General features: G+C 40.3%; 1 protein-coding gene across 2 annotated transcripts in view; it reads left to right on the top strand.

Moving 5' to 3' along the window:
- septin5a (septin 5a) overlaps positions 1 to 12,758 on the top strand; it is a 34,286-nt gene extending 21,528 nt beyond the window's left edge. For both annotated transcript variants that reach the window (XM_088336190.1, XM_088336189.1), the window contains 10 exons: positions 238 to 328; positions 1,690 to 1,776; positions 4,247 to 4,370; positions 4,446 to 4,580; positions 6,200 to 6,317; positions 6,401 to 6,502; positions 9,787 to 9,883; positions 9,950 to 10,085; positions 11,305 to 11,407; positions 11,489 to 12,758. In XM_088336190.1, coding sequence (XP_088192316.1) covers positions 238 to 328; positions 1,690 to 1,776; positions 4,247 to 4,370; positions 4,446 to 4,580; positions 6,200 to 6,317; positions 6,401 to 6,502; positions 9,787 to 9,883; positions 9,950 to 10,085; positions 11,305 to 11,407; positions 11,489 to 11,548 — 1,053 coding nt within the window. In that variant the 3' untranslated portion in view covers positions 11,549 to 12,758. The remainder of the gene's footprint in view (positions 1 to 237; positions 329 to 1,689; positions 1,777 to 4,246; positions 4,371 to 4,445; positions 4,581 to 6,199; positions 6,318 to 6,400; positions 6,503 to 9,786; positions 9,884 to 9,949; positions 10,086 to 11,304; positions 11,408 to 11,488) is intronic.
- The last annotated feature ends 249 nt before the right edge of the window (positions 12,759 to 13,007 follow it).

Here is a 13,007-nt window from a genome sequence, read left to right as displayed (position 1 = left end):
GGCATATTGCATCTAATCAATTGCAATATAATATTACTCTAATTCTTAGTTCTCGAGTGTTAAGCGATATTGGTTTCGGCCTCTGTTTTCGGCCTTTATCGATCATTTATAAAGAGTGGCATTGGCAACGATAATTTGATTATTCACTCTGAGACTCAGTGGTAAAGAGTTGCTCAGTTTATTTTCACAATATACCTGCTGCAAAGTGAAACATGTGTTTGTTTTGTGTTTCCTTAGGAGAAGCAGTACGTGGGCTTTGCCACCCTACCTAATCAAGTCCACAGGAAGTCGGTGAAGAAAGGCTTCGATTTCACTCTCATGGTGGCCGGTTCGTTTTGCTTCTCCCTGAGTTATAGACTGATTAGTGCGATGTTCTGTTTCCAAAGGAACTGCCTTCATATGCAAAATTACATGCATGCTATATACCTGGGGTAGGGAACTTTCTTAACCCAAAGACCCGTTAAAACAAAAATATTTTCATTTTGCTTATGAGAAAGCTGCACCATATATATTAAGACAAGATTTAACAAAACCGCCAAACCTGCTCCCCAGACCACAGATAATTCTTTCATATAAGCCTGCGTCACATATGAAAATATAAATAAACCACTTAAAATTCCTTTCCCTTCCATAGTGTTGAGGCTCGTTTCCGCTGTCAATTTCATCCTAAATAATAGAATAGAATAGAATAGAATAGAATATACCTTTATTTTCATTGTTACAACATGGGATATATTGTGTCAACGAAATTGGACGTGGCACTCCAGTTCCACATTTTACAGTGAGGATAGGGAAAACAAAGAGATAAAGGGAAAAAGAAGATGTTTTAACTGTCTTTGTTGTATAGGCTTTGTTTCCTCCGGAGGGGAGGTGTATGAGGGGGTGAGGGAGAGACAGAGATGGGCGGATCCAACTAGATGTTTGATCTTACTGTACACACGGTCCAGTGTTTTTTCCCTAATTGCTCAGTCAACGTGTTGAATGGATTTGGGAAGTACAGTCCTTAAACATGCCCGATTAAAGTCCCCGGCGACGATAAAAGCTCCGTCGGGGTGTGCAAGCTGCTATTTATTGATAGCAGCGGGCAGGAGATTTAGCGCTATGCTAACGTCAGCATCCGGTAGAACATTAGCATCCGGTGGAACGTAAACAGCAATCACAATGACCACACATGATTTCAATATAAGGTGCGAGCAAAGTTCTTTTGTAAAAATGTAGCAAAATACTGCAAAAGAGGTAACTAACGTATTACCTTTAATGCGTCGTGTGAACAGCTCCCCCCATTTTTACTGCTCATCCAAACAAATTGCTAGAGATTTTGGGTATCTAAAATTTGTCTAGTGACTTTTCATCATAAAGTGCCCAAACAATTAACATATATTGCTTATTGAGCTTCCATATAAAGGATTATTTCACGAATTATAGCCAAAACGGGGTCTGTTAGTGTGACACCTTGTCTGTAAACTGTAGTTTAAATTGGGTTTGATATAAACTGGATCAAAACCTACAGTAGTCTCTAGTGTCTCGGCACTGTATGTGCGAAAAATACAGTAAATAGTTACGCACGGTCCATTTTATTTCTGTGCCATATGTGGTTTGCGAGCCAGAGGTTTCCCGACCCCTGCTATATAGAGTAATGTGTTTCAGTTCAGTGCAATGCTTTTTCATATAAATCTGTTTTCTGATCAGGCGAGTCTGGCATGGGCAAGTCGACTCTGGTCAACAGCTTGTTCCTCACTGACCTGTACAAGGACAGGAAACTGTTAAATGCCGAGGGTGAGTTTCGTAACAATGCGCTGCATGTTCACTGCGGCTACCTGCTTGATGGAACGATATTCGAAGCTCTACTATTTTTACAAACAGCTATCTATACCAGTGTTTCCCAACTGATTGGTCCTGACTCAAAAGTGGGTCGCGGACCTTTTTTCTGTGGGAAAAGAAAAAACAATAACCGAGGGGGAATTAATCTGTTTTCCGTACTATAAGGCGCAACCAAAAATCCTGAATTGGCCAGAAATTTGAATATGCGCCTTATAATTTGAGGCGCCTTATGTGCAATAAAATTGGAATTATCATACCTGTGCAATTAACAATCAGAGGATGCTAATCGTTGACCACAATTGTATAACAGTGGTGACAACAGGGATCAAACCCAGATAGCGATGGTAGGAGTGCCAAATCATAATCATCAGACCATTAGGGCTGTAGATGACATGGGAAAAGTCAATATGTATTATCTCATTATCACAATAATTTTAGTCACGGCACTAGACATAAATGTTATAGAAATGAGAAAACCACAAGTGATCAAAAATCAATCATTTTGTTTCACTTTTTCTTAGCTCAAACTAAGCATTAAAAGTGACAAATGTTGGTGAATATGTGCAGCCGTGTGTTTTTATATATTTTTCGGAATGACTGACATACTTCCCACAACAACTTTCTCTTCATTCAGTTCAAAATCTTGTGCGCTTCCTAAAGACTTTGCGAGTCGCAATACAATACTATATTTCAGTACCGTGACTAAAAAGTGTGACGCTGACATAAATCCAAATGCCTTTTAATGTGTATCCTTATTGTCTTAGTGAATAGGATCTGGTGCTCTCCCCGTTGCGTCCAATTTTTACAATTCTGATCAGCGATCTATTTCGACTGGTCGATCAATACACTCATGTGCAGGGTTGGGTAGGGTTACTTTAACTTGATTACTTTCAATTACAGTGGAACCTCGGTTCTCGAACATAATCCGTTCCAGAACCCTGTTCGAAAACCGATTTGTTCGATCACCGAAATCATTTTTCCCATTAAAAATAATGTAAATCGTTTTAATCCGTTCCAACACCCTGAATGTTTACCTTGAATGCTTAACGTAAACATAAAGCTAACCCAGGTTAATCGCACGTACGCGTTATCGTAATCGTACGAAAGATTACGCTTACATGAACGTGTAAAAATAATAAAAGGATAAAGAAAAGAATTATGAATAGAATTTCTTACCTTTGTGGTGGTCAGCAGAAGGCGCAGGCAAGATCAGACACTCGCACACCTCCTTCATATTTCGCTATTATTTCTTTCTTAAATGCAATAGTTGTACGCACTACTTTTCTTTTTTCACCTGTAGCAACTTTGCTGCTTGCACTGACTTTCTTCGGAGGCATAATTAGTGGCTAAAACACTTCGTACACCTATATTAAAAGCGAAAGCAAAACGAAGCACGTCCGCACGCGATAACAGTTGGTCACACGAAGAGCGATCTACACCCGTACGCCGCTCAGCATCGCACCCTAGCGTACGCACTCACGCATTACCGGTGTTCGAACTCCGATTTTTTGACCGAACAGCGAAGCAATAATTTCTCAAAATTTTTGGTCGGACTCCGATTCGTTCGAACTGAAAGGCGTTCGAAACCGAGGTTCCACTGTACTTTTGGATTCCTCCAATACCAAATCTGCTAATAAAAGACAAAATAAACTAAATATGAATAAATGACTCACAACACGTGGTAAGCTTTCTCTCCTGGCTTTGATCTCTTTGATCTCCGGCAAAACTAACATAAAATGCGACAGAAACAAAATGAAAATAAATCCAAACAGCTTGCAAACATAATTTTTGCCGTTCCATGTATTCCGTTACTCCCCAAGCCTGCACAAAATTTAGTTTCTTTTGTCTTTTATTAGCATGTTTGGTATTGGAGTAATCCAAAAGTAATTGAAAGTAATCAAGTTAAAGTAACCCTACCCAACCCTGCTCATGTGGTACTCATTTATGTTTACTGCAACCCGGTCCCTACAACGTGGGCCTAACCTGTACATAAATACCCCAGTTTTGTCAACAAACCTCTGAACTCTGAGTGCCAACTACCTGTACTAACTTAAGTCTTACAAGTTTCTGCAAGCCTACAATTAGTTGGTAACAATCGTGGAATGGCAGGTAGAGTAAGGCATCCTCACAGGTCTGACGATCCATCCTTAGTAGTAATGCATAACTAAATAGTTTTGAGGCATTTTAGCTTATAGGAATGGCATCTTGCGCAATCTCTTATGCGGGTATCCGATAGTAAAAACTGAATAAACTTATCAGGATCAAATATTTCGTAACCAGTCATTGATCTAAATGTGGCTACACATTTTAAGTCAGTTATTTGTACTGTTTTAGGTTTCATGTTATTTTTTTTGAAACACACTAACACTGGTTGACATTTCTTTACCTGATTCCCCTGTCACTCATTTTATCTCCTGGTGACCAGAACGCATTAACCAGACGGTGGAGATCATCAAACACACAGTAGACATAGAGGAGAAAGGAGTCAAACTCAAGCTAACCATCGTCGACACACCGGGCTTTGGCGATGCCGTCAACAATAACGAGTGGTGAGCTCTCCTCAGTTCGTGCCATGAGAAGCCCTCAATATTCTCATTTACATGTGTGCCTATGTGTGGAAATAGCTGGAAGCCCATCACAGACTACATCGACCAGCAGTTCGAGCAGTACTTTCGAGATGAGAGCGGTCTCAATCGGAAGAACATCCAGGACAACAGAGTCCACTGCTGCCTATACTTCATCCCCCCGTTTGGGCACGGGTAAATTCAGGGACACGCATTGACCTAAATGCTATCTCAAGCACTGACCTACATTTACGACCTGCTTATGTCTTTCCTAAGTTTAACTCTCCATTTCCAAAAGTTTAAATTCTGGTTTAGGGATTATTGATACCACTGATTTTCCAGCCCAATAGTTCATTAGAACTGTTACATATTTGTCTTTAATGTTGCATTACATTTATGTATATGTGCTATTCCTCTAATTCAGTTTTTCTGAATCTGTTTTAAGCCAAGGCACACTTCTTTTCATTAAATTTCGAGGTCAGCGTTGGGTGCCTGACTGAAGAAGAGTAATTAGTTACAGTCACTAGTCACTTCCTTTAAAATAATTCAATTACCCCCTGGATTACTGAGACAAAAGAAATAGTGCTATGAAAATAAATATTGAGTTAAAATAGCTCTATAATAAAAGAAATAGAAAACAATTTCTGCACCAAGCTGTGGAAACAAGGGGACCCTTCATATTTCTTACCTTATGCAATCTTGAGAGCTTGCAAAACGAACACCCCTTCTCCATTTCTGGGTACTGTCCAAGACGTTTTTATTTTCCAGGCATGTTGTACTGCAAAATGAAAATTGCGAATAACAAGACTTAAATTCAGCATACCGTTTACCTCAATTCTGTGCTCACGTTTTCCCTGTTGATTTCTTGTGGGTTTTTTGTTCCTGTATAAGCCACACCCCCTTGACCACATACTGCCTACCATTTGCTACTAGTCAAGTCACATTTATTTATATAGCCCTTAATCACAAAAATGTCTCGAAAGACTGCACAGGATTACAATTACAAAATTGCACAATTACCTGATCTTAAACCAGCATGCGGGCAAGGAACAACTCAAAAACCTCAGTGTGAGGAAAAAAGAGAAACCTTGAGAAAGGACCTCACATGTGGTAATCCCCCTTACAGGATTGACCAGGGTGAATTACAATTAGCATTACTGTACACAGAATAGTAAACATTAGGTAAGATGTTGAAGATGTCCGGAAAGAGCATGACACCAACGACGCCCCCAGCCTGTAAACTAGTCTAGTGACACAGAATTAAATGTGTGCATATAACCTGGCCCCCCTTATTTGCGCATTTTATTTTATAGTTATAAATTTGGCTTGGATGCATCTTCATATGGAAGGGAGAATATCCCCATTAGGATAATACAGCATTCTCATACTTTGCTCGAGACGACACCACCACAACTGCATTCAGTGGTAGTTTGTATATAAAAAACACACCCTAACTTTAGATGAACTTCAATGATGTTGCTGGTGGATTGAGGATTCTATGTGACGGGTGAGTGATGCAGGAGTGTTCAGCAGTTTGAAGAAATTGAGATCTATGATCTGCATTTATTGAGTAGCTGGTTAAGACAATGATGCACTATGTAGTAATGACAATAAAGTTACATAATTTTATAAGTTACAATATTTGTTACCGAGAAAAGTAATTGCAATTCAGGAACGCATTCCTTTTAGATGTCTTAGTCCCAAAACTGGCTAAGACTTTTTTGCTCTTTCTAATTTTGTATAATCAGAATTCTTATACCAGTCGCAACTGCAAAACAGCGTACCCATTATTCTAAGTGTCCGTCTATTGTCAGACTGCGCCCAGTGGATGTGGAGTTCATGAAAGCGCTGCACGAAAAAGTGAACATCATCCCGCTCATCGCCAAAGCCGACTGCCTCACTCCCAGCGAGATCAAAAAGCTAAAGGACCGAGTGAGTGAGACCGCATCCCGGTTCACGCTGTGTTTGAATAAACGCTTATTCTTACGGTAACATGCATGTGTGTGTTTGTGCAGATACGAGAAGAAATCGACAAGTTTGGCATCAAGGTCTACCAGTTCCCTGAATGCGACTCAGATGAGGATGAAGAGTTCAAGCAGCTGGATAAAGAGCTGAAGGTAGGTGTGATCTGTCCATGAGGAACCTGAATAAGAAGTCCAGATAAATCCCTACCAACATCTGATGCCAAGGGGTGCAACGCCATTGGCCATCTGCATTTTGCTTTTGGTGTCAGGCATGCAGGTGCACTTTTAGGAGGAAAACGGCACGGCGCCAATGGCGTCCAGTATCAGGCAATTTTGATGCTCGGTCAACAAATTCCTCAAGTGTGTGGAGCAGGGGGGAAAACAGGGAGTTGTTTTTTTAAAAATGCGTGCTCTTTAAATACAAAACAACGTAATGACGTCTGAAAACATTTATGCCGCCGCCCTTCTAGAGGATGAAATTAGACAAAGTCTTTGCCAACATTATTTAAATAATTCATAACAGGAGCAAAACTGAAGTTTGATGGCACATCATTCAATATTCACTATATTTTTTCTCACGCACAAATCAAGTCCTCCATTTATACATCCGCATTGAACAGTAGTGGAAGTTATCAGTCAAAAACACTGCTCTTCTCTTTCCTGTCAAACGTGTCATTGTCAAGTCGCATGGGTTTCCTTTAATCCTTGACAAAAGATGGCAAGTGAATGTAGTTTAGTCTGTTACTGCAGCAACCCTCAATGACAACACAAAAAGTACAACTTTTCACATCTGTGTTCCAATCCAGGTCTATTCTCCAAAGTATGGTTGCCCTGGCGCTGTTGTCCAGAACTATGGGCTTGCATTTGTATGCACTGCGGCTCTCATTCACATTTTGTTTCGGCGCAGTAGTAAATATGTTCTCATCTTCGTGTTCCTTATTTGACTTGGTAGTCAATATTTTGAATTGGCTCATGATTCGAAAACACGTGACCTAAACAACTTGGAGTAAAACTGAAAACGGTATGAGGTGTGTGGGGCATGGCGACATTTGCGATGAATCCCGCCAGGTGTGCGCCTAGCTTAAGGGTGTAGATTTCCATGCATTTTTCGGGACGGTTTATCCTCAGCAGGGTCACAGGGGTGCTACAGCCCATCTCAGCTGAATTCAGGCAGGGGGACACCCTCAACTGGAAGCCAGCCAGTAGACATACAACCATTCACACGCTCATTCAGATTTTGCAGTCACCAATCGACTTGCCATGCATGTTTTTGGAATTTGGTAGGAAACCAGAGTGCCCGGAATAAACCAACACAGGCACGGGAAAACAAACAAACTAAACTCCAAGCAGGGGAAAACTCCTGGAACTGAACAGGGTTAAATATTGAGGTTAATAATAATAAGATAAAAAATAAAACGAGGCACTATTATTCAGGTACACAGGCTACAAGAAAACGTGACCGGTTGTTTAAAAATACCACCAATAGGTATCCGCTTTTTATGCCTTCATCAGGTAGCAATGTAAAAAAAATTATTGGCTGCTCTCTGCCCAGCCTCGAGGACAATGCCGGCTTGCGATACCACAATAGAACCAACAGCATAATAAAAGACTATGACACCTCAATCACAACCTTTTTGACCTGTTCCCCTCTGGTATGCTCTAAATCATTTCATTAGTTTATGATTAAAAGAAAATAACATGAAACATTGGTTTTTAAGTTAAAAAAAACATGCCGTTCTGATATTTAAATTATTTCAAAGTAGCTGTATGGAATTTGGAACTTTTTCACTCTCTGGTGCCATCTCCTAGCTTGAAGGTAGGGTGTTAAAAGCAGAATATTTCTCTATTAAGTATGTGTTAACGACAACCAACTGAGTTCAAAGAGCCTTTATATGTTTTTTTCCACAGAGTCCGTCTGCTTTTATCTTACTTTTACCAAAGGTGTTCCGGCCGCAAACACTTAAGGCCGGAGCAGAGGAGTCAGTGGAGAATTTTTTCATGCTCGTTTTCTCAGTTTTCTGTTACTGTAGCATGAACATGGTGATAGTCACAGGACTGTTTCAAATGCAGTACAAAGGCGGACCCAAACCTCAAAAAGATGAAAAAAGAACAGTTTATTCCAGCGCGTCAAAGAAATCCAAGTACTTGCACTCGCCACACAAGAAGCTTGACAGAGGCTGCAATGATGAATAGAGCTTAAACATGGCGTCAGCAAGTAAAACCTTTTTTGGTTTGGGTTGACATTTGGGCTGTACTTGAAAAAGGTCTCTTATTACTTTCACCAGTTTTATGCTGCACTTACAAATAAAAACAAAACAAAAACGCAAGGACACCACTCTGCAGCTGTCCCCTAAGCCTCCATTTTTTCAAACCCAATGTGTTCTGCCCTAAATAACTGTGGTAGAGTTAAGATAAAAGCAGATAGGCGCAGTGGAAATAAATCATAGGGTTCTTTGAACTCAGTTGGGCATTGTTAACACACAATAGAGAAAATGTTTGCACTACCCCAACGGAGCTTTATCGTCGACGGCGACTTTAATCGGGCATGTTTATTGACTGTACTCCCAAATCCTTTCAATTGTGGACTCCCAAATCTACTAATTGTGGACTGAGCAATTCGGAAAAACGCTGGACTGAGCAATTCGGAAAAACGCTGGACTGTGTAATGTAAGATCAAACATTCGGGAACTCTGTTTGACCCTCACAACATCCCCCCCCCCCCCCCCCCATCCCCCCGCCGAGGACAACAAAGTCAGTTAGTACTTTGTTCCTTGTTTCTTTGTTTCCTTATCCTCACTGTAAATGTGGGACTGGAGTCGTCCAATTTCATTGTCACAGCATATCCCAAGTTGTAACAATGACAATAAAGGCATATTCTATTCTATTCTATTCTATGTTTACTTTCAATATATTAAAGGACACCTCAAGCGACACACTCCACCTTTAACTGTTTAGTTGTATATTTCTTAAAATAATTCACCTGATTTATTTGAATTTACTGCAACTGAATATTATCATAAAATATTGATAATCGGAATCCCTGAACACCAACAATCGGTATCGGTCTGGTTAAGATGTCATCGGTCAATGTCCAGCGCAGACCTTTCGGAATATTTTACTCAGTTTGTTCAATAGGTGAAATAGTTCTAAACAAGGAAGTAGGGTAGACATAAATTACATAGGTGTACAGTAAGATACAGCATTGTTATTACCCCCTCTTCCCAATTTCGGAAATTCAGGGCGCCGGTCAGGCTACGAGGTACATCTCCCCTGGTTGGTCATTGACTCGGGACAATGTTTCCTGGTGAAATTGTACTTTAAATAAACAAATTACCAAAAGGAACTGTTTCATCTAGGGATTAATAAAGTAATCCAAGTCAAAGAAAGTTTTTCACCATAACAAAGAATTGAAAAGATGCACATGTCCATCTATGCAGGAGTGCACCCCTTTTGCGGTGATCGGAAGCAACACGGTGGTTGAAGCTCGAGGACAGCGAGTGAGAGGGCGACTCTACCCCTGGGGAATCGTTGAAGGTGCCCTCACCTATCTTTATTTATTTTTTTGACAAGAGAAAAGCTGGATGTGCTTTTGCTCTGCAGTGGAGAACCAGTCTCATTGTGACTTTGTGAAGCTGAGGAATATGCTGATCCGCTCGCACATGCACGACCTCAAGGATGTCACTTGCGATGTCCACTATGAGAACTACAGAGCGCAGTGTATACAAGAGATGACAAGGTACAGCAACTTAAAAAAAAAATAATAATAATAATAATACGACTTTAGGAATGCATGATTTTTTATTAGCACCACTGTAGGGTGCCACATAGAACCAAACACAACTAAGTTACGAAAATGCGACAATGCTTGCTTTCTATTAGGAGGTGGGCGGATATATCCAAATATTGATACTTCTAAACTGAACAAGTACATGCATCGGATCGATACTATTGTCCTGGGATTGATACTTTGCCCCTTCACCAATTTTCTTAAAGTGCCGCTTCTCAATGTCGATGGCGAAGCCATTCTCTCTTTCACCCAGTGCCCAAGTTTATGACTGAGTGTGTGACTGACGGGCACACGTTGAGCAACTCTCCCTACCTGGCGTCTGCTCCATCCCACCTGTCAGGACCTAAGTATGTCAGTGGATGTTTTATTCAGCTAAAGAAAAGGAAAATGCCATCTGTAAATTTTGTGGAAAACACATATTTATATCTACCCATTCATTTTGGGTCCCGCTTACCCTCAGTAGAGTCGCAGGGGTGCCGGAGCCCATCCCCAGCTATCTTCGGGTAGTGGGCAGGGGACTCCCTGAACTTGTTGTCAGCCAGTCGCAGGTCACACAATGACAAGACAATTCACCAGCTCACTCACACCTAGGGACAATTTGGATCGGCCATTTAACCTGACATGCATGTTTTTGAAATGTGGGAGGGAACCGGAGTACCCGGAGGAAATCCACACAAGCACCAGGGAGCCACTAGGGAGCTCCAAAGAGCTGCAGGCAGCTCCAATGCCGCTCGTTGCTGACTCTCACACTACACCATACAGTGACACATGGTTGGGTGGTTGGATCCCTTAACTGTGGTGTGTCTTGGGCAAGTACAGCCTGGTGGCACCCATCTCTCTCAAGACCAACATGGGTTCCCACCCGGTCTCGAACCAAGGACCTTTCACAGAAACAGAACAACAATAATACACATTTTCCCTTTAAAAATGAGATTGTTTCGATGATGTTTGAAGGTGTGAATCTATTGAGTGTATGAGCCTAAGAAAATGTGAGTCTTTGAATAAAAGCAGTCCACCAATGAACATGAGCAAAACAAAACAAATCTGTGTATTATGAGAACTTCCTCACCTGAGTGTTTCAGTGGTGCTTGAAAGTCTGAGTTGCTTCTACAACTCAATTTGGTCGTTGATTTTCCCCCTTCACCTCCATGTTTTTTTAACTTGCCAGCAAACTGGCGCAGGAGAACCGCATGGAGAGCCCCATCCCCATTCTGCCTTTGTCCACCCCGGATGTGGAGACGGAAAAACTCATCAAAATGAAAGACGAAGAGGTGAGATCTACAAAATCGCATCCCATTGGAGCGCAATGAACAGATTTTGTTCGCTGAAACCTTTGTGATTTGTGCAATCAGCTGAAGCGGATGCAGGAGATGCTGACCAAAATGCAGCAACAGATGCACGATAAAGACTAGCGATGGCGTCGATTCTGACTTAGCTTTTTGAGTCCGAGTTGTGTTTGGTCCTTTTGTAGAGCTGCCTGAATGCTTCTTTTGTCCGGTTTTCCCTAAATGTGGTTAAACATTGTCAAAGAATAATTTAAATAATAATCACTTTACTTTATTTATGAATAAAATGCTATTTCTTTTTTTAATATGAAGTCAGGGTATGAGTATGTACGACATTTAGATCTGAATGTTTTTTTTTTTAATTCCTTGTGTGAGGAAATGTGCTTGTGTCATTAATTTCTACTTGGTACCTTGTATTAATTTCTATTGCTCTGATGGACACAAGGTATGTGTTATTAATGCGGATTCACAAAATAACTTTTTTCTCATTGGCTGGTTTTAAACTGCACTTATTTTCAAGGTGTTTATGGAGGACCAATCATGCCCTATGTATAAACAAATGTATGAATAAATAAATACCTGCAAATATGTGCCGTTTAAAAAACACATAAATAAATCATGCCATACTTAAATATATGACATAGATGCAATTTATTCATACATCTATGCATTTGGTCATTTATTTTGGTATTACATCATATATCAGGTTGTGTATTTCGTTGTATATTACGTCGTATATTACGTTGTATATTTTATTCACGTATTTTGTTGTGTATTTTGTAGTGTGGTTTATTGTATATTTGGTCTTAACAAAATGGGCCAAACTGGCTGAGGTTTTCCCCTATCGCATTCATTTATCACTGATTAACCTATAGGTGAAAAACGCAGCCAGTTTGACCCGCCGCCCTCATTTGAATAATATTTCATTGTGACAAAATACAATGACGAAATACATGACAAAATGCCCAACAAAATACATGACCGAATGCACAACAAATACAAAAACAAATACACGACGAAGACACAAGAAAATACACTGAATACAAGACAAAATATATTACAAAATAAGTGACAGAATACACGACAAAATGCATGACCTAAAATACACTGAATACAAGACAAAATACACTACAAAATCTAAGAACAAATACATGACTACACGCAAGAAAATACACTGAATACAAGACGAAATACATGACCAAATACACCACAAAACACAAAAACAAAGACACAAGAAAATACGCTGAATACAAGACAAAATACATGACAAAATAAATGACGGAATACATGACAAAATACACAACAAAATGGATGACCTAATACACAAAAAAATACACGACAATACACAACAAAATACACTGAATACAAGACAAAATACACTACAAAATACACCACAAAACACTGTCATGATTACCGATTTGAATCACCTGTGCCCGCTCATTTGGCGCCAACCGCTGCGGGCTCTGATTGGCTCCCTGTCCCTATTTAAACCCAGTCCTGTCACTATCCTGTTGTCAGTCCGTCTGCGAACCTCTGTTGATACAAGGCAAGCCTTTTTGACCCTGACTCCCGCCTGTCCCGTTTT

Source organism: Urocampus carinirostris, chromosome 5 (genome assembly GCF_059441175.1).
Source record: "Urocampus carinirostris isolate Australia breed hairy pipefish chromosome 5, RoL_Ucar_1.0, whole genome shotgun sequence".
NCBI classification, from domain to species: Eukaryota; Metazoa; Chordata; class Actinopteri; order Syngnathiformes; family Syngnathidae; genus Urocampus; species Urocampus carinirostris.
Note: the sequence above shows the minus strand (reverse complement) of the source record. Positions and strands in the feature narration are given on the sequence as shown.